The following is a 21263-nucleotide window of genomic DNA, read 5'->3' as shown; positions in this document are numbered from 1 at the left end:
TGTGAGTTTAAGGGCAGCATGGGCTACAGAGTGAGTTCCAGGGTAGCCTGTGCTAGAGGGAGACCCTGTCTCAAAAACAACAACAAAAAAGGTACTTGAATATTTCATGTGCCATGTGGTTTGATTAAACCTTCTTGCTTATCCATTTGTCAAACCTCTCCCCAGGGGTTTCCCTACCTCAGGTCTCTTAAGTGTTTTTGTTATTTTTTTCCTTTTGTTTTGTTTTGAGACCCCTTAGAACCTGTTATGTAGGGAAGATGATCTCAAACTGCTGAGTCACCTGCCGTCACCTCCAGAGTGCCATGAGGCCACGTGTGCGCCACCACACCTGGTTCATGTGCTACTGAGGACTGAACCCCAGCCTTTGGGCATGCTGGGCACTCTCTCAACTGAGCCCCAACCTCAGCCGCTAGTGGTTTTGATTGTCATTCGTTTTCTTGAGGTAGGGTCTCACTCTTGTCCAGGCTGACCTGGAACTCACTCTAGTCATAGGCTGGCCTTGAACTCACAGCGATCCTCCTACCTTAGCCTCCTGAGTGCTGGGATTCAGTTGTTGTGAATGAAGCAGAGGCTGCCTTTGAGCTACAATTCTCCGGCTCAGCCTCCCAAGTGCTGAGATGTCAGTAACGGGCCTTGTATCCAGCGCCTGCTGTTTGTCTTCTTAAGCTTAGCCAAGTGAACAAATCACAGATGTATTAATTCCTTTGATGTCATTTTCATATTGTTTTACTTCTCCTCTTGTCATTCTTGTTTTCCATTTTCAGGGCAGGGTCTCACCCTAGCTCAGGCTAACCTGGAACTCACAGCTTCCTGTAACTCTGCCTCCGAGAGGGCCCAGCTTTGCTTGCTTATTTTTTTTGTTGTTGTTTATTTTTCCATGTGCCTATGGTGTGATGTTGTGGCGTGTGTGCGCTGATGTGTGTGGTAGAACACTCATTTATAAATTACCACAATGGAAAGATGGTGCCTGTGCTTAGTGGTGTGGCGGCCAGGAGACTGTCAGGGTCCCTCCTCCGTTGCTCATCTGCGCATTCCTTGAGAAGGGTCTCTCACTGATTCTGGCCACTGCTTCACCAGTTCCAGTGATTCTCCAGTCTGCGCCCCACAACACTGGGGTTCTAGACATGTGTGAGCAAACCAGCTGCTTCTGTGGGTGCTGGAAAATCACTCAGGCAGTCTCAGGCCTCCATGCTTGCGTGGAAAACACTTTTAACCCCTGAGCCATCTCTCCAGTCCCTGTTTCTTTTGAGACAGGGTCTTGCGATGCTCTCCAGGCTGCCCAGGAACTGGCCATCCCCCTGCTGTGGCCTCCTGAGTACGGGGGTTACAGGTGTGTACCGCCAGACACAGCTGGGGTTACAGGTGTGTACCGCCAGACACAGCTGGGGTTACAGGTGTGCACCACCACACGGCTGGGGTTACAGGCATGTACGGCCACACACAGCTTCAGAGACTCTTTACACGGGTACCAGGAAAATGAACCTGGGCTGTTAGGCTTTGCCGGCAAGTGCCTCAATGCTGAGCCATCTCTTCAGCCATTCCGAGACTTGACTTCTGCCATTTTCCTCGCTGGCCGGCATTGCACTTGTCTCTCACAGCTTTCAAAGCAAAGTCTTAGCGCTCTCGTCCAAGAGTGAGGCCCGTGAAGTGCACCACCGGCCCACCAGGACTGGCCTGTGCTTCTCCCGCTCAGCGGCTTTCTTCTTCTTGGAACTTACCAGGGTTTCTTCAGTGGTGAGGTGGGACGGTGTGAACTGCGGGCAGGCACAGAGGGCCCTGGCTGGGAAGGCACATCTCCCTGAGGTGAGGGGAGGCGGCAGCTGTCTGAGCCTTTTGGACCCTGCGCTAGCTGCTTGCTCACTCTCACTAGGGATCAGCGTGGAGGTGGCCAGGCCTCCCTCCAATTCGCTTCTTAGCAACATTTCCTTTAATGGAAACAACTGTTTCTGTCTCTGTTTCAAACTCCATTTCTATTGGCACCACAGTTGGTAAAATTCTTCCTAGATAATAGAAGTCTGACTTAGCCTCTGAGGTTTAGTGTTACTGTGAGAAGTTTTCTCTGTGTGTCTTCCAAATCATTTTCAAGGAAGCTGGCAAGGACGGGAGGCCGCAGCTCAGGGAAACGCTTTCAATTCACCTCAGAAAAGTCAAGGGTTACATGAACTGGCATTCGAAAGTATGAGAAGGAACTACATTAGGCGTTTATGTTCAGTCATAACGACGCCCTCTTACCCACATGTAGCTCTTCCTAACGCTACACGCATTGATTCCCCAGGTGGGCATTTTCAGGAAACGTCAGAAGAAACCACTTATGACAACAGAGCATCAGCAGCAGCTACTCCTGAAAGAGTGTTATTGTTTTTTTTTTTTAATTTGTTCAGGGTTTTATATAGCACAGACTAGCCTTGCCATGTAGTTGAGGACAGCCTTGAACTTCTGTTTCCCCTGCGCTGACTTCCCAGTACTGGGACCAAAGGCGAACACCGCCAGAAGCACTTTAGGCGGCACTAGGGATCAAACTCGGGCTCTGTGTGGACCAGGCCAGCACCTGACTCAATGGGCTACAGCTCCAGCCCCAGAGAAGCTATGTAGACGGATATGTGTTATGTATAAGTAGATCTGACACATCAAAAGTCAAGTTTCCAAGCCGGGCGTGCTGGTGCACGCCTTTAATACCAGCACTTGGGAGGCAGAAGTAAGAGGATCACATGAGTTCAAGGCCACCCTGAGATTACATAGTGAATTCCAGGTCAGCCTGGGCTAAAGTGACATCCTATCTCAGAAAACAAAAAAAAGAAATCAGATTTGCAAGAATAATTATCACATAGTTTGAGTATATGTAAGTAGATTTACTTCATTAAAGGACAATGAATTGTCAAGTTTATTAAAATTGTTATTTATTTATTAAATCTTAACTTAAAGACTAAGCACAATATCAGCTCACATAAGACCATGGATTTGATCTCAAGCTCTACAAAATTGAACCAAACTTGCAAAAACTCAAAACTGAACTTATAAATAACTCAAACCCAAGGTAAACAGACAGAATTCATTCCGATCGCGAAGCCCATCTGAGAACCGGGGGAAGACGAGGGACAGGGCACGCATGCTCAAGGTCTCTCCCTCTGAAATCTCATTCAAGCCACAGAAAATAAAATTTTACAACAGTTAAGAGGTTGCAAGCTTAGAATGAGGATAAGAAGCATCACAATTTGTGAGTCAGGAAGGAAATGGATGAACTGTTGCGTAAGGAGGAGACCAGAGACAGTCTTAGAGCTAAGACCCCACGTGACTCAGCGGAGCGCAGCGGTTAAAGGCACACACGGGCCTCCAGAGACCGCCAGCCTGGGTGCCAGTCTCCAGCATTCACAGAAAGCTGGATGCAAAAAGTGGTGTATGCAGCTGGTGTGTTCATGTGCAGCAGGAAGAGATCCTGGCACACCCATACACATGCATGCACACACATACATGCAGGCACATAAATAAATACTTTGAAAAAAGACAGGCTGCCAATGGGAGGGAGGCTGGCGTAGCCCCAGGAGCAGGAGTACCCCTAGCCCAGAAGCTCAAAGACACCTGAAGAGGCCTGGAGGGAGGGCTCAGCAGTGAAGGAGCTGCTTGCAACTCCGGATGCCTTGGTTTCTGTTCCCTAGTACCCACATTAAGCCAGAGGCATAAACTGACACATGCATCTGGGGCTTGTTTGCCATGGCAGGAGGCCTGGTATGCCTGTTCTCTCTCTCCTTGAAAATAAATGATAAATACAACACTTTTTAAATACACAGAGCTACCGGACAGACCCAGATGCTACAAGGAACACGAGCTGCACACCTCGCGTGTCTGCTCATGCTCATCACCTGAGCACTGAGACAAATGCCGGCTCATGCGGAAACACTCCGACTTGGAGAGCATGTCTAGGTTTTCCCCGAGATGTCCTCCACACGATCTTTTCTTCTTCCTCTTGGCTCACAGGGTGTCTCAGGACCACATGTCTGACTGTAACTTCCAGGCGTAGCTAGCCACTCTTTGTATTGCTACTTTCGACAGCATTCTTAGTAGAAGAACACGGGCAATCACACGTGCCTTGCAAGTAAACGGAGGGTCGGAGCCTGAACCCTCTGCAAGGCCACAACTCCTCACCGTGCAGGGAGGGCTGAAGCAGGCCACACCAGCCGCACGGCACGGGAAACCGTACCCGGGAAAACTCTGCTTTCAAAGCAGGCAGAGGGAGACGGGAAGGCTGCCAAAACACGCAGCACTTTCCATTTGTTTTGATACGAACACTGCATCTGTTTTGTCAGGTGCGATCTACCATTTGCAGGATTAAGGGGAATGGTAGTAGTTAGGGTGGAAAGAAGTAAATTAACCAAAAATGTTTGTTTTTACAAAACACTTTTGAAGTAGATAGAATTTAGGTCGTAACTAAATACCGCAAAGAAACTGGGCTTTGGGATAAGTGCTGGAACTGAACCGTGTTACAGCCCCATGACCCAGCAGAATGCAAGCTGAGAAATGAGCTCAGTTCTCCCAGGAAATGTTAAAATCTTATCAGTACAATTCAAGGTTGTATATGTCTTTAAAAGCCAGACTTTTTGCCAGACTTGGTGGCTCACGCCTTTAATCCCAGCACTTGGGAGGCAGATGTGGGAAGATGGCAGAGTTGAGGGGCCTGGTCGGGAGTGTGACTAAACCCTACATCCTCCTCCCCAAGCCAGCTTTTCTGTCCTCTACTCACTCATCCGTTCACTCATTCACACGCTGACCACTGCAGGCCATGCGCTGCTTTAGGGACGGGAGCAGTGCCACGAAACAACGGAGCTCTTCCCTGGGGATTACTCTTGTAGGCAGATGAGCCATAAGGAATACGTGCCAGCTGTCTTCACGGCTACTAAAGAAGTAACAGAGGGGCTGGAGAGACGGCTTAGCCATAAGCGCTTGCCTGTGAAGCCTAAGGACCCCGTTTGAGGTTCGATTCTCCAGTACTCACGTAAGCCAGATGCACAAAGGGGTGCATACATCTGGAGTTCGTCTGCAGTGGCTGGAGGCCCTGGTGCGCCCATTCTCTCTCTCTGTGCCTCTTCTCTCTCTCTCTCTCTCTCTCTCTCTCTCAAATAAATAAATAAATAAAAAGAAAAAAAACATAACAGAAGGGGCTAGGGAAATGGCTTAGCAGTTACAGGTGCTTGCTTAGAAAGCCTCACAGCCTGGGTTCGATTCCTCAGCACCTACATAAAAGCCAGATGCAAAGGAGCACATGCATCTGGAGTCTGCAGGGCCAGAAGGGCCTGGTGTGCCCATGCTCACTCTCTTTCTCTTTCTCTCCCAAATAAGCAAATAAAAATATTAAAAAGTAACACGAGGGGCTGGGGGGATGGCTCAATGGTAAAAGGTATTTGCTTGCAAATCCTGCCAATCCAGGGTTCAATTCCCTAGCTACCCTGGTGTTCACACAAATATATACATGCAATTAAGTAAATTAAAAAACAAAAGTGGGTGTGCCAAGGTTGTCTGGACTATACATACATATACACATATAAAAATTAGATAGGAAATGCTTAAAGGACCTTTTAAAAAGGACTTCTTTATTGAGCTTCAAACCTCTTCAATTTCATTTTCAACCTTTTGGTTCATAGTTGATTTGGGGGTCTCTGGGTCCTGCCCTCGCATAAGGTAAATTGCCTCACTGTCCCTGCTAGAAGATATTTAGATAAATATGGTTCCTGAAGATATAGTCTGGATTTACCAGGTGTACTCCCTGCTTACAGTGAAACTGCCTCTCTATCTCTGCAGGGAGCACGGGAGAATAGAGAAGACTAAACAGGGCTGGAGATGGCTTAGTGGTTAAAGTGCTTCCCTGCAAAGCTAAGGACTCATGTCTGACTCTCCTGGTCCCATGTAGGCCAGAGCCCAGTGGTGCAAGTGGGCAAGGCTGCACCTGCGCCTCTGCAGTCTGACCGCACTGGCTGCAGCCGGGCACATTCTCTCTCTCTCTCACACACACAGTAACAACAACAAAAAACAAACCCACCTAAACATCGGAAACCCAAGACACTGACCAGGTGCCCACTCAGCCTTTACCACCCTCCATGTGTCTCGGGGCAGGAAATGCACTTCTCCTAACTCCTAACATTGTAGGTTTCTCTGCTGATTCCATGAGGGAGGGCACAGGAAGGATGAGTGGGGCTTTCCTTCCCAGTGACAACATCTATGCCCTAATTCCTGGAGATTGAGTGTGTTAGGTTTCATGGTAAAGAGAGAATCTGGTGGCAGATGGAATTAAGACCGTGATTCACACAGCCTTAATTAAGACGGAGGGCTTAGCTTGGACTGATCAAGCGGATCCTTAAGAGGATGAGGGAGGCAGAAGGCAAGGGGTCCTGCGGTGGTACCAAAGTTCAGCTCACGCCAGGTGTACTGGCACACGCCTTTAATTCTAGCACTTGGGAGGCAGAGGTGGGAGGACTGCTGTGAGTTCGAGGCCACCCTGAGACTATGTAGTGAATACCAGGTAGTGAGACCCTACCTCGAAAAAGTTTCATCCCAAAGATGCTTGCTTTGAGGAGGGTAGAACACAGCCCTGAGCCAAGGAGAGGGCAGCCTGCTGATGCTGGAGAAGCGACCAGAGAGCTTGCACAGAGGGGCAATGCTGTGCTTCCATCTTGCCTTCCTGACTTCTAGGGCTATCCGAGGATAGCATCTTGTGATTGGAGTCAGTAAGAGCACGGAAACCTGTGAGGGCAGCAACTGGAGACAACAGTATGCAAAGAAAGGTATTTTGAAATCAGTAAGAAATTATATATATATATATATATATATATATATATATATATATATATATGATATTATTCAAAGAAGACATCTTAATGTAGTCTCTCTAAAGGCTTTCCTGTTAGACAAATTGGTTACTGTAGCCCCAAATCCCTGAAAATGCAGAATAAAGAATCATGATTTGATTTCCGATCATCTGATGAGCTGGACGAAAGGCGGCCACCCCAGGCTCCTTACACAGGCCACAGCCATGAGCAGAGCGAAGGATGAAAAGTATGTAGACAGATGTTTGCACATAAGGGCTGGTGGCAGCACTTTCCGTAGCTGCCATTGTCAGGCGTCTGTCAAGAGATGAAGGGGGGCTGGACAGGTGGCTTAGTGGCAAGGCATTTTCCTGCAAAGTCAAAGGACCCAGGTTTCATTCCCCAGGACCCATATTAGCTAGATGCACAAGATGGCACATGCATCTGGAATTCGTTCACAGCGTCTAGAGGTCTGGAGGTCCTGATGCACCCATATTTGCTCTACCTGCCTCTTTCTGTCTCCTCCCTTTCTCTCAAATAAATAAACAAAAAGAAGATATTTTTAAAAAATCTTAAAAAAATAAAAAAAATTATTTGCATGTGTGTGGATGGCTACGCCAAGGTCTCCTGCTGCAGAGATAAATAAACCACTCTCCTGGTTATTAATACAAGGGAATATTGTTCAGACATAAAGAGGAGCGATCTGTCAGACCACAGGTGAACCTTGAGGGCAGTATGCTCAGGAAAAGAAGCCGGACACAAAGTCAGGAAGCAGCCTGGGTGCTGCCAGGCCCCAGGAAGGGAGGGCCGGGAGAGGCCCTCAGTGAGCACTCAATGAGCTGGAGCTTTGATTCTGGAATGATGCAGGTCTGGAAAGAGGCAGTGTTTATGCGGCACTGTGAACAGACTACCTCACGAGAGTTACTCTCAGAAAAGAAGGAGCTAGGGCCAGGAAAATGGATCAGTAGCTAAAGGTACTTGCTTGCAAAGCCTACAAGCCTAGTTTGGTTCTCCAGTAGCAACATAAAGCCAGGCCCAAAGTGGGCATGCCACTTGCAGCAGCAGAAGACCTTGGCGTAGCCATCCACACACATGCAAATAATTTTTTTTTATTTTTTAAAGATTTTTAAAAACATTTTTGTTTGTTTATTTACTTATTTGAGAACGACAGAGGGAGGGAGGGAGGGAGAGAGAGAGAGAGAGAGAGAGAGAATGGGCACGCCAGAACTTCCAGCCTCTGTAAATGAACTCCAGATGCGTGCACCCCCTTGTGCATCTGGCTAACGTGGGTCCTGGGGAATTGAGCCTCGAACTGGGGTCCTTAGGCTTCACAGACAAGCACTTAACTGCCAAGCCATCTCTCCAGCCCTAATTTTTTTTTTTAAAGAGAGACTCATACTTATTGGAGTGAGTTATCTCAGTGCTAACTGCTGGTGATAAACTACCCATTGACAGATAAGACATACATTTGCTAGCCTCTGAAATTTTTCTCCAGTAAACATAGTCAACTACAGGATTCAAGCCTGAGTAAGTCCATATTCTCCTAAACAGTACAAGTAAAATTAGGAAAGAGGAACGGTGAATGAAAGAAAGGAAGAGGACAGGGAAGAAGAGGCGCTGAGGACTAAGAACGAGATCACTGTGTATAAAGTCTAATTCAAGCTCTGGTTGTCCACAGTGGCGCTGAGGCTCCGTGCTCTTCACGGGGAGAGGAAGCAGGCTTGTGCAAAGACTCAGTTCATCTGTGAATGTAACCAAGCCCCAAATAGTCCCTCAGACCCTTCTTAACTGCATTGCAGACTCATGTAGGAGCTATGTGATTACTTGTCTTGGGAATTGGGAAACCCCCAAAATAGTGAGGTCTGCTTGAAGGTCCTATCAGCTGTCTTCAAAGTTAGCTCTTTAAAATTACTATTTCCATTACTAAACATTTACGTTGCACTAGTTTCCCTAGTGTTCTGCATGTAGCATTGGTGAATTTTTTTTGGCATGTGTGCCTGGAGTGTGTGTGGTGCGGTATGTGATGTGGTGCATGTGCTGGTGTGTACAGACACATGTGCTCCACGCGTGACCGTGCAGAGGCCAGCAAGCTCCAGCAACTCTCCTGTCTCGGCCCCCCTTGGACTTAGGGAGCAGGCCCGAGAGGCCATGCAGAGCTCGGTATGCGGGTTCTGGGGAAGCGGGTCCAGGTGCTCTCATGCCCTCCTAGGCCCTCGGGGCAGCATGGCAAGCCCTCTATCCTGCGGAGCCTCCTCCCCAGCCCCGTGCCGTTTGCTAAAGGAGAGTCACAAGTACTTACATATTCCTTCACATTTTTTGTTTTCACAGCTTTGTAGGAATAATATGCAGGATAAAGCATTCCAAACACCAGCCTGAAAAGAAGTAGAAAGTTAATTAAGCACAACTCAGCCTTTAACTGCTCAAGAAAATTTAACCTAGCAGAACATACTTAGGAAACCAATAACTGTAAATTCATATGTAAACTACATTCACTTTGAGAATCAAAGTAAAAATATTTTTTTACACAGCTTCATGGAAAGAAAAAATTTGCCTTGTGAAAAATTGGACTTTTTTGTTTTTGGTTTTCTGAGGTAGGGTCTCATGCTAGCTCAGGCTGACCTGGAATTCACTATGTAGTCTCAGAGTGGCCTCGAACTCTTGGCAATCTTCCTACTTCTGCCTCCCAAGTGCTGGGATTAAAGGCGTGCACCACCACACCCAGCCAGAATTTGACATTTAAAATCTTTTTTCTCACTGCAAAAAAACACTGTGGTTTTTTTTTTTTTTGAAGGATACCTGAAAAATGTAGGATATCACCAAAAGTAAAATAAAGATTGCCCCAATCCTACTAGTCAGAGATAACCCCATTATTATAAATTCCTTTTTGTTATTATTTTTCAAGGTAGGGTTTCACTCTAGGCCAGGCTGACCTGAATTCACTAGGTAGTCCCAGGCTGGCCTCAAACTCAGCAATCCTCCTACCTCTGCTTCCCAAGTGCTGGGCTTAAAGGTGTGTGCCACCATGCCCAGCTGCAAATTCCTTTCTTTGTGTTTTTAATTTGAGGGAGACAGACACGCTGGGAGCGCCAAGGCCTCTGGCTACTACAAAAGAACTGCAGACACTTTGCGGATCTGGCTTTACGTGGGCACTGGGGAAGGGAACTCAGGCCAGCAGGCTTTGCAAGCAAGCCTGCTGAGCTACCTCTCCTGCCAGCAAACCCCATTTTTATCTGCACAGGGTGAAGTAAGACACACTGTGGCAATGCAAGCTTGGTCCCTCTCAGCACAGCTGAGAAGCCTGAGCTCCAGGTTTGATGGCAGAGCTGTGCAACACTGGTGGACGCACCACTCCTGACGCGCACTGCAGCAGCTGCGGGCAGGGAGGTGGCTGGGGCCAGAGGGCTTGTCGCCAGCAGCAGCACCTCCTTTCACGTCCCTCGCACCTACATCGGCGCTGCGTGCGGAGCGCGCGCCTGGAAGGCCAGCGCTGCGGAGGTGGAGACTGAACGCGCGGGCTCACTGGCCAGCTGGCGTGCTCTAGGCTCAGGGAGTGACCCCGATTCAAGATGAAGATGGAAAGCAATTAAGGAAGACATCTAACCACCACACACATGTGCACATGCACCTGCACAAACATGTGCCCACATACGTGCAGACACACAGGAATGCACAACACACATGCATGTGCACCCCTCCCTCCCTCCCTCCCTCCAAGCATTTAAACATTTATAACATGGCTTTCAATCACCAATAGGACTTAAGTGTTAAGATCACACACAGAGCACACCGACATAGAGAGGGTCCATCACAGAACACACAGCCAACAAGTGGCACTCTCACGTAACTCCATCACCACGGAAGCTGCCATCTCACAGTTCTACTCTTGTTTTATTTATTTTTTTTTAATTTTTTAAAAAATTTATTTATTTATTTATTTGAGAGCGACAGACACAGAGAGAAAGACAGATAGAGGGAGAGAGACAATGGGCGCGCCAGGGCTTCCAGCCTCTGCAAACGAACTCCAGACGCGTGCGCCCCCTTGTGCATCTGGCTAACGTGGGACCTGGGGAACCGAGCCTCGAACCGGGGTCCTTAGGCTTCACAGGCAAGCACTTAACCGCTAAGCCATCTCTCCAGCCCTACTCTTGTTTTATTTTAAGAGAGATGTCCATTTGCATTTTGTAGACCTGGGTCACCGCCCTGGTCAACTTCCCATGTCGCTGAACAAAGTGCCTAACTAATGGCTGGAATCAGATGTCCCTTACAAACTCTCGTGTTCTGGATGCCTGCTCCCCAGCTGATGGCAGTTTGGGAGGTGGAGCCTTGCTGAAGAGGTGTGTTTCTGGGGGTGACCTCGAGGTTTACTATCCATTAGCTTGCCAGTGTGAGGGGCTCACTCTCCCGCTGCTGTTTCCCACCTGCCTTGGCAGAGGTGATGTCAGCCTTTGCTCATGCCATGCTTTTTCCTGCCGTCATGGAGTTTCTCAAGACTGTAAGCCACAATAAAACCTTTCCTCCTGTCAGCCGACTTTGGTCAGGTGCTTTGTCTCAGCAACAAGAAAGTAACTGTGCTGGGTGTGGTGGCACACACCTTTAACCCCAGCCCCTGGAAGGCTGAGGTAGGAGGATTGCCGTGAGTTCAAGGCCACCCTGAGACTACCTACTGAGTATATTCCAGGTCAGCCTGGCATAGAGTGAAATTCTAACTCGAAAAACCAAAAAGAAAAAAAAAAAAAACAGTTCAGGGGGCTGGAGGGACGGCTTAGCAGTCAAAGATGTTTGCTTGCAAAGCCTAATGCCCTGGATTAGATATTCCATTGCCCATAAAAAGCCAGATGCATAAAGTGGCACGTACATGTGGATTCTTCAGTGGCAAGAGGCCTTAGTGCACCCATTTTCTCTCTCTTTTTCTCAAGTAAATGAGTGTTTTTTCTTTTTTAATCAGTTTAAGGGAAGAGGGGTTATTTCAGCGTGAACTATACATGTTATAGTTTATCCTAAGTAGGCGGGGCAAGTGCGGAAGAGCTTGTAGAAGCCGGTCACGTTCAGTGTAGTGAGGATACAGAGAGCCAAGAGTGCTCTTTATTTATTTACTTATTTTTAAGTTTTTATTTATTTGCATGTGTGTGTGTGTGTGAGTACCCAGGACCCCTTGCCTCTGCAAACCAGGTAAGGCAGCAGGTTACCCGCCACTTTGTGCATCTGGCTTCCATGGGCATCTTTCAGGAATTGAACCCTGAGTCATCAGGCCTTGTCAACAGGCACAGCTCTCTCCCCAAGCAGCCCCCACCCCTGGCCATTTGTCTCTTTATATTTTGAGACAAAGATTTATTGAGAAAAAGGTGGAAAAGCTCCACAATGTCACAGCAAGCCTGCTTAGGATTCTGGGCAGCATCCAAAGGAGAGAGAGAGAGAGGAAGTTACCACTTTTTGAATTAGAAGTCAGAAAGGAGGACAGGCTTATCAGTGAGAAGCCTTCAAGCAACTGTCTTTTTTGATTTTTCAAGGTAGGACTCTAGCTCATGACCTGGAATTCACTATGAAGTCTCAGGGTGGATTTGAAATCATGGTGATCCTCCTACCTCTGCCTCCCCAGTGCTGGGATTAAAGGCGTGTGCCACCACCCCTGGCCTGTTTTGCTTTGGAGACATGGTCACATGTGGTCACAGCCTTGAACTTGCTATGTGGGAGCCCTGGGGTGATGGACACTCATGCTACCCACGTCGGGCCATCATGCTTGTGCAGCAGCAACAGCTGTTACCCATGGGCCACCTGGGGCCGCCTCCACACTAGTGCCTCTAGGTTGGAATTCAACAGGGCACTCTTCGGGTTCCTCCCCGGAATGGTCCTACTGCGCTGGGTCACGCCTTCCTCCAGTCTGTAACCCAGGCTCGTAGGCTCATGCCATGTCCTACTTTATGTTCAGTCTTGTGGCCAGCAATGCATGAGCTCACGCCATTCCACCAACACGAGGGACAGTTTCCCAGCATGTTCCTCCACACACACTGTCAGATCATGTCCTGCAGATGCGCAGCCCTGCCTTGCTTAAGACTTGAGTAGCTTGCCGCCTCTCCCGCTGCCTTGCCTGCTGGCCCTATGAGACCCATCAAGAGAGAGCTGTAGAGTCACTGCCTCTCATGGACCATCTGCTCAGCATGCCTCCTGGGTCTCCTGACGAGATCCCTTCTTGCCTGGGGTACTTGGCCCTCCCTTCCTTTCTTCTTTCCTTTACGCACCCCCCCCCAGTCTTGCTGAAGCCCAGGCTGAGGTGGAATTCAGCAGCTTCAGGGTGCCCTTGAACCCCCGGCAATGTTCCCACCTCTGCCTCCTGAGATTAAAGGCATGCCACCACACCTGGCTTCTGTTTTCTTCTTGTGGCATCATTAAATCACACATTTCCCCTTAAGCTCCAACCCTCTGCACAAAACATCCGAATTATTGTTATTTTGAACTTTACAGAAAATTGTCAGGATTAGCTATTTTGCACTCAGTATATTCTATCTTAGAGTCTTGGACATGGCTTTTTAAAAAAATATTTATTTATTTGACAGAGAAAGAGGGAGAGGGAGAGGGAGAAAGAATGGGCACACCAGGGCCTCCAGCCACTGCACACGAACTCCAGACGTGTGTGCCTCTTGTGCATCTGGCTAACGTGGGTCCTGGGAAATTAAACCTGGGTCCTTTGGCTTTGCAGGCAAATGCCTTAACTGCTAAGCCATCCTTCCAGTCCTTGGGCATGGTTTTTTAATATGTAACTAGCTTCAAAACAGATAATTTTCTTAAATATAAGAAAGACTTGGTATTGACACTATACATATAGGTATTATTTATTTATGTATTTGAGACAGTGTCTCATGTATCCTAGGCTAGATTCAAATTTGCTATGTAGCCGAGGATGACCTTGAACTTGTGATCCTCCGGCCTCTCCCGCCGGGGGGCTGGGGTTACAGGTGTGTGGCCCCATGCCGTTTTTGTTTTTTATCCAATGTGGTGCTGGGGGTGAACCCACTGTTTCCTGCATGACAGGCAAGTGCTCTAATGACAGTCACACCCCTAGCCCACACCTATATTTTTCATTCTCTATATTGAATAAAATAAATGAGAATTATGACCAGAATATCCCTAGCACCTATCTGAAATAAGAACAGAAAACAGAAATGCTTCTCTCTTGGTACCTGGGAAAGAATGAACAGCTTCATCAATGTTGGGACAGTTTATAAAGAACATGGCATATTGTGGCGGCCCAATGTGAACATTATGGTGTAATTTATTAGTAACATTTGTAATACTCTCTAGGTTTGTGGGGATTATTTTCTTTAACAGTGAGGTCTACTGTTGATGTTTGCAACCTGGGAGGTTGGGCCTGGAGCCAAAGCATGAACACAGCTATTTTAGCAGGCCACCTACAAGGTAAACTCAAGGTTTACAAAGGGATAAAATTCTCCTATAAATTGGAATATTTTTATAGTCACAGAGGCAGAAACAGTTACTCATTTCCTCTTCATCTTATTTTCACCTAACAAGAGAAACCTTTGCCAAAACACTCCATGCCCTCACCCTCTAGTAGGCAAAGCGGCCTTTTGAAATGTATGGACACCAGCTATGCTAAGAAACCTACTCGGTTACAAGCAAGCCCAGTAGCAGGAGGGAAGCAGTGAGAGATGCACGTGGTCCTTGTGGCAGCCTCCATACTTGGAAAAGGCTTCAGACAGGTATTTTCTGGACAGATATTCCCTCATCCTTCACTAAAATCGTTTTAGAGAACCGCAGCCCGTTCAAAGGCCAGTCTAAAAGGAACGAGTGTTCACAATGCTGGAATGACCCCTCGAAGCTTAGAAATGCTCAGGGCCCTTTGCTCTCCCACACTGCCCAACAGCCATCAGGATCATTGCTGACTACATGTTGATCAAACTTCTTTTTCTAAACCGCTTGCTATCATGCTGTTAGAAGGTGCAGTTAGTATTAGAAAGAAAGCAAAATCACTTATCAGTCCTCTGCTGAGTCAACTTTCTTTTCTAGGCAAGCACCTTAACTGCTGAGCCATCTCTCTAGCCCTTTCTAAAAAAACATCTATTTATTAAATAGAGAGTTGGAATGGACGCAGCATGTTTTGGCAACACCATTTCCCTCCTCCCTGCCCTCACTGCACTGAGGGCCCTCTGAGTGGGATAGCTGCTCCTCACCATGGAGTTGCGGGTTGAGCCGTGACAGCAGCAGTCATGGGGTGTGTGGGGGGGGAATCAATGCCTCTGGATATTCCCAAACCACTTAAAAATATTTTTTAAATTTACTTATTTCCGAGAGACAGAAATAGGCAGACGGAAAGAGTATGTGCACGCCAAGGCCTCCTGCCACTGCAAACGAACTCCAGATGCATGTGCCATCTGTGCGCCTGGCTTTACGTGAGTACTGGGGACTAGAACCCAGGCCATCAGGCTTTAAGCAAGTGCTTTTAACCACGAGGCCATCTCTTCAGTCCCTTTCTTTTTCTAAAAAGGGTTTTTCAAATATTTATATATCTTCATCAAAAGTTTTTTTCAGGGGCTGGAGAGCTAGCTTAGTGGTTAAGGCACTTGCCTCAAAGCCTAAGGACTAGGTCCGATTCCCTAGTACCCACATAAGCCAGATGCACACGGTGGCACATGTATCTAGAGTTTGTTTGCAGTGGCTGGAGGCCCTGGCATGTCCATTCTCTCTATCTACCTCTTTTCTGTCTCTCAAATAAATAAATGAATATAATTTAAGAAAATAAAGAGAATGCAGACATGAAGAAATTAGCAATCATAGAAAATATGGCAAACAGGATTACAGAGATGGTTCAGCAGTTAAGGCACTTGCCTGCAAAGTCTAATGACTGGATTCAATTCCCCAGTACCCATGTAAATCCAGATGCATGAAGTGGCACATGCATCTCGAGTATGCAGTGGCTAAAGGGTCTGGCATGCCCATTCTGTCTTTCTTCTCTCCCTGTCTCACTTTCTCTCTCTGCTTACAAATAAATAAATAATAAAATATTTTATAAGAAAATATAGTAAACAATATAACGACCATACAGGATACCATATATAGTTGATGAAGTAGACACCAATTTAACTCTAGTTTCCTGGAAATCCATGGAAAAATTGTAAAAAAGAAAAATATTCTTACCAAATAGAAATAACAGCATCATTTTATGAAAAAGTTACAGTAGACACAGACGTTCACCATGGCATTGGTTAAAACAGCAGACACATCAGAAGTCAGGTGGGTGAGTAGGGAATATCCTGCTTTGTGTTATTATACGATGTTCTCTTTTTAATTTTTAAATTGTATTTATTTATTTGCATGCATGGTTGGGACTGGGGGCAACAATACCTCTTGCTACCACAAAGGAACACCAGACACTTCTTGGGCTGAAGAGATGGCTTAGCACTTAAGGCACTTGCCTGCAAAGTCTGAAGACCCAGGTTTGATTCCCCAGCACCTACATAAGCCAGATGTACAAGGTGGCGCTATGCGTCTGGAGTTTGTTTGCAGTGGCTGGATGGCCTGGTGTGCCCGTTCTCTCTCTCTCCCTCCCTCTCTCTGTTTCTGCCTCCTTCTCAAATAAATAAAATTTAAATTTTTAAAAATCTAACTATATCTTCTTTACAAACAATTGGATTTACTGCTGCTAAACTTAACATAGTAATTAATTTAAATGACAGAATGGGGTAGAAAATGCAAAAACGGCTTATTTCACTTTGAAGTAATGTATTAACCCCAAGAGCAGCTTGGGAAGTTTCTGCATCTCCTTATAGTAAAATAGTGTATACACGGATAAGGATGCTAACACTCAGAACCCCTTCCTTCAGTGCCTGGTTAGTTTATAGCTAATAGGGTGACTGCACTGTGCTAGGCTCTAGAACGTCTGTGCATCTGGTCTCATTGGATGGGGGATTGCTACATGTGCTGTGTGTGGCTCCACATTTAGTGAGGTCACACTGGTGGTTCAAGTGCTCCATTGTGGGGCTGCCATCGTGGGAATTAGCTAATGATATGAATCAGTCCTCTCTCGCCCAGCTGTTAAGCATTACCATCAAACCACTGCCCACATGGCCCTGAGCCCGGGAAGCTGGGCTGGGGAAGCTGGGCTGTGTCTCCAGCGGGACAATAGGACCCTCTATGCAGGGGCGCTCAGAATTCAGGGACGTGGAAAAGGAAAAGGCAGGCCTTTATGACATGATCCAAGTATAACAATGGCTTCAGGAAATATTCAGAAGGAGAAAGACAGCACTCTCTGTCTTCATGGAAGTTCACTTCAATTCTGTGGATTTCAGCAGTAATGCAATGCGGTGAATTTTGAAAGTTGTTTTAAGAAGTCCTACAAACGGTCTATTTTATACCAGTACCTTTCTGACTTGTGACAAAGTATTGTTTTTTCCTCCAGAGGAAATCTTTCTTAATAATCTCACAAGGAAGAGATAGACGCAGTTAGTTGAGTTGAGCTTTCTGAGGAATACTGACCCCTTAGAGGTGTGTCCAGCTTTTTTTTTTTTAAAAATTATTTTATTTTCTTCATTTATGAGAGAGAGAGAGGCAGATAGAGAGAGAATGGGCGCATCAGGGCCTCCAGCCCCTGCAAACAAACTCCAGATGCATGCGCCACCTTGTGCATCTAGCTTACGTGGGTTCTGGAAAATTGAACCTGGGTCCTTTAGCTTTGCAGGCAAGTGCCTTAACCACTAAGCCAACTCTCCAGCCCATGTCCAGCATTTTGACACTGCAACATGGCCTGTCAAGTATCAAGTTCAAGCTCAGTGGAGTTACAAAAGAAAAAAGAAAAAAATAATAGTGGCGCGCTGTGGAGCTGGGGATGGTCATGCTGTCAGAGTTAAGATTTCTTATTTTATCCAGGGTTTTACTCTAAAAGAAAAGCCAAGTAGGGGAGGGAGTTGGTGAAAATCAGAGCAAACCTGACTTCCGCTTTCTCACCCTCTCCACTCAGCATTTCCTTGCTCCCACCACAGAGAGAGCCATAGGATGGAGAGCGGAGCTTCGGAACGCTGCCGGTCTCCTATTCATGAGTGGACGGTGACTGCTGTTACTGCACAACGTTAAATTTATCGGCATCCACCACAGATGGTGGAGGAGGGCAAGGGAAAAAAGTCATCAGAATAGATGAGGGCCTAGTTGGAAAGAAGAGGCTCACTGAAAGAGCGGACACAGATTAAAAAACAAAAGCCCACACACACACATGTGTGATAGAAGAAGAGGCCGCAAGGGAGTTTATGAGTTCGTGTTGGGTCACATTCACAGCGATCCTTGGTCACGGCGGGGGGGAGGGGGGGGGCGTGGACTGCAGACTGCATACTCCTTTTTGAGAACTTCTGATAAACATGCCTTACCTTTGTTCTAGTGTTCCCAAACCCTATCTTTGCAGAAGAGTCAGCTGGGAGTAAGGGGCTTTGAAGCAGAGCCCAGCATTCCGAGCTCCTAGACTCTTCAACCAGAGCTCCTAGACTCTTCAACCACTGAGCCGTGACAATACTGTGCATATTGTATGTCCAGTTACAACTGATTATGGCAAGGCAATGCTGTCAGACTGGGAAGCTGCTTTCAGTCTAACTGGAATTTTTTTTTTTTTTTTTGAGACATTATCTTGTTAAATAATCTTGCTGGTCTTAAACTCATGACCTTTCTGCTTCAGTTTCCCCAGTGCTGGGATAATAGGTGTAAACTGCGACCCCTGGCTGTAAACAGGTTTTGCAAAGCCAGGTATAAGAAGTGGTGTGAGTATCTGGCATTCATTTTCACCCATTCCCTGCCTGACATGTGTGAAAATGAATCAATTTTTCTTAAAATAGCATGAAAGTGACTTCAGGTTATCTTGATTTTTACATAACTCTATTCTTCTCTGAGATAATCAAATATAGAAGAGTCATAGAGGTAAACTAAAAACCTTATAAATTTTTGAAAATAATCATTTATGCCTTCTTTAAAATTTTTTATAAGAGAGTCTTTTAAAAGTATTTTTATTTATATTTATTTATTTGAGAGGGAGAAAGGGGGAGGGGGGAGAGAATGGGCACGCCAGGGCCTCTAGCCACTGTAAATGAATTCCAAATGCATGTGCCACCTTGTGCGTCTGGCTTACATGGGTACTGAGGAATCAAATGTGTGTCCTTTGGTTTTGCAGGCAAGTGTCTTAACCACTAAGCCATTTCCCTAGCCCTTAAAATTAAAAAAAAAAAAAGTTATTTATTTGAGGGAGGGAGGGAGGGAGGGAGGGAGGTAGGGAGAGGGAGAGAGGGAGGGAGAGAGAGAGAGAGAGAGAGAGAGAGAGAGAGAGAGAGAGAGAGAGAGAGAGAGAGAGAGAGAAAATATGAGAGAATGGGCACACCAGGGTCTCCAGCCAATGGAAATGAACTCCAGACCCATGTGCCACCCTGTGTATCTGGCATATGGGGGTTCTGGGGAATTGAAGCTGGGTTCTTAGGCTTTGCAGCCAAGTGCCTTAACCTGACTTATGCCTTCTTAAAACCGCTGATTGGAAGTGGTTCAAGGCGAAGTGCTACGTAACGCATGTGCTGCTCCCTCAGGATCCAGTTCCTACGTGAGTCACCTGCTCTGTTCAGGTCGCCAGTGGAGTACAGTTAGCTCATGGTCAGCCAAACCAACGTGTGACTTTTGTCCTTACACATTTGAAGAAAAAAGAGACTGGCTGCTGAAAATCTCCCCACAGCAGAGCTCCCCCTTAACTGGTTAAGGAAACCCTTCAGGGAAAATAGGAAAAAGAGGTCCAAATCACAAAGCAAACCCCTCCATCTTGACTTCTAGAAGTAAAAGCACAGGTTTAAATGTGCCAAAGGCAGAAACAGATAGTCACAGCGCACTGTGGAGCTGGGGATGGTCATGCTGTCAGAGTTAAGATTTCTTATTTTATCCAGGGTTTTACTCTAAAAGAAAAGCTAAGTAGGGGAAGGGGTTGGTGAAAATCGGAGCAAACCCGACTTCCGCTTTCTCACCCTCTCCACTCAGCATTTCCTTGCTCCCACCACAGGACCTGTATGTGGTCAATCTCAGCCAAAGGAAAGTGTTTAAAGAATGCCGAGGGGCTGGAGAATGCTTGGTGGTGGAGTGCTTTGCCTAAGCATGCATGAAGCAGTGAGTTTGATTCCCGGCAACGCATGAACCGAGCATGGTGGTGCATGCCTTCAATCCCAGCACTGAGGAAGGGACATAGGGGTCGTAAATTTAAATAAAACAGTGGCATCTACACCACACGGCCCGTGAGTGTACTATTCACAGTGACAATGCAGACAGGACACATGGAAGTGCGGCTCAAGGAGCCAGTCCCGTCTCATGAACTCTGCCCAGTGGGGAAAGGAAGAAGCCAAACATCATAACCACAGCCTCTCATTCACAGCCTTCCACGCCTTCTTCTGTATCCAAAACAGAGCCCACACAAAACCATGTGTCACACAAGGAGAATGCACAGGGGTCACCAATACCAGGGGACGGACGAAGTCAACACCCAGGTTATCTCAGTCATATAATTGTAAGCAGGCACCTTTAACCGCTGAGTCACCTCTCCAGAGCAAAGTCTCTGCAACTGTTATCTATGAATATAAAAGTGTCACATATAATTTTTAAAACTCTGTAGTCAGTCTACACAAAATAATGTCCATAATCTTTAAATGTTTTAAAGTGTATTTGTATGTGTGTAGAGTGTGTGTAGAATGGGTGGAGGTCAGAGGACAACCCTGGGGTGCTTTCTTCTCCTATTTTCATTTTTTAAAGTATTTTTACTGTTAAAATTATTTATTTGCAAGCCAGGCGTGGTGGCACACGCCTTTAATCCCAGCACTAGGGAGGCAGAAGTGGGATGATCACCATGAGTTCGAGGCCACCCTGAGGCTACATAGTGAATTCCAGGTCAGCCTGAGCTAGAGTGAGACCCTATCCCGAAAAAAAAAAAAAAAAAAAATTGTTTATTTGCATGCATGTGTATGGGTATAGCTTTTTTTTTTTTTTTTTTTTTTTTTTTTTTTTTTTTTGCCAGTGTTAATGAATAATGAATATCAGACACATGCGATTTCTGTGGTCTACCTTAATGTGGGTACTGGGGAACTGAACCTGGGCAGGTAGTGTGGTGGTTTGATTCAGGTGTCCTCCATAAACTCAGGTGTTCTGAATGCTAGGTTCCCAGCTGATGGGGATTTGGGAACTAACACCTCCAGGAGGCAGTGTGTTATTGGGGGCGGGCTTATGGGTATGGTATTACAGCCAGTTTCCCCTTGCTAGTGTTTGGCACACTCTCCTGTTGCTGTGGTCCATCTTACATTGGCCAGGCAGTGATGTCCACCCTCTGCTCATGCCATCGTTTTCCCTGCCACCATGGAGCTTCCCCCTCAAGCCTGTAGGCCAAAATAAACTCTTTTTCCCCACAAGCTGCTCTTGGATTTCGGTCAGCAATGTGAACCTGACTGCAACAGTAAAGTGGTACCGAGG

At 46.6% G+C, this 21263-nt stretch overlaps 1 protein-coding gene across 1 annotated transcript in view; it reads right to left on the bottom strand.

The window, feature by feature from the left end:
• Reep3 (receptor accessory protein 3) overlaps positions 1-21263 on the bottom strand; it is an 89440-nt gene that overhangs the window by 37021 nt on the left and 31156 nt on the right. The window contains exon 2 of the mRNA XM_045137149.1: positions 9091-9163. Within this exon, the coding sequence (XP_044993084.1) occupies positions 9091-9163 (73 nt within the window). The remainder of the gene's footprint in view (positions 1-9090; positions 9164-21263) is intronic.

This window comes from Jaculus jaculus, chromosome 18, assembly GCF_020740685.1.
Source record: "Jaculus jaculus isolate mJacJac1 chromosome 18, mJacJac1.mat.Y.cur, whole genome shotgun sequence".
Classification (NCBI taxonomy): domain Eukaryota; kingdom Metazoa; phylum Chordata; class Mammalia; order Rodentia; family Dipodidae; genus Jaculus; species Jaculus jaculus.
Note: the sequence above shows the minus strand (reverse complement) of the source record. Positions and strands in the feature narration are given on the sequence as shown.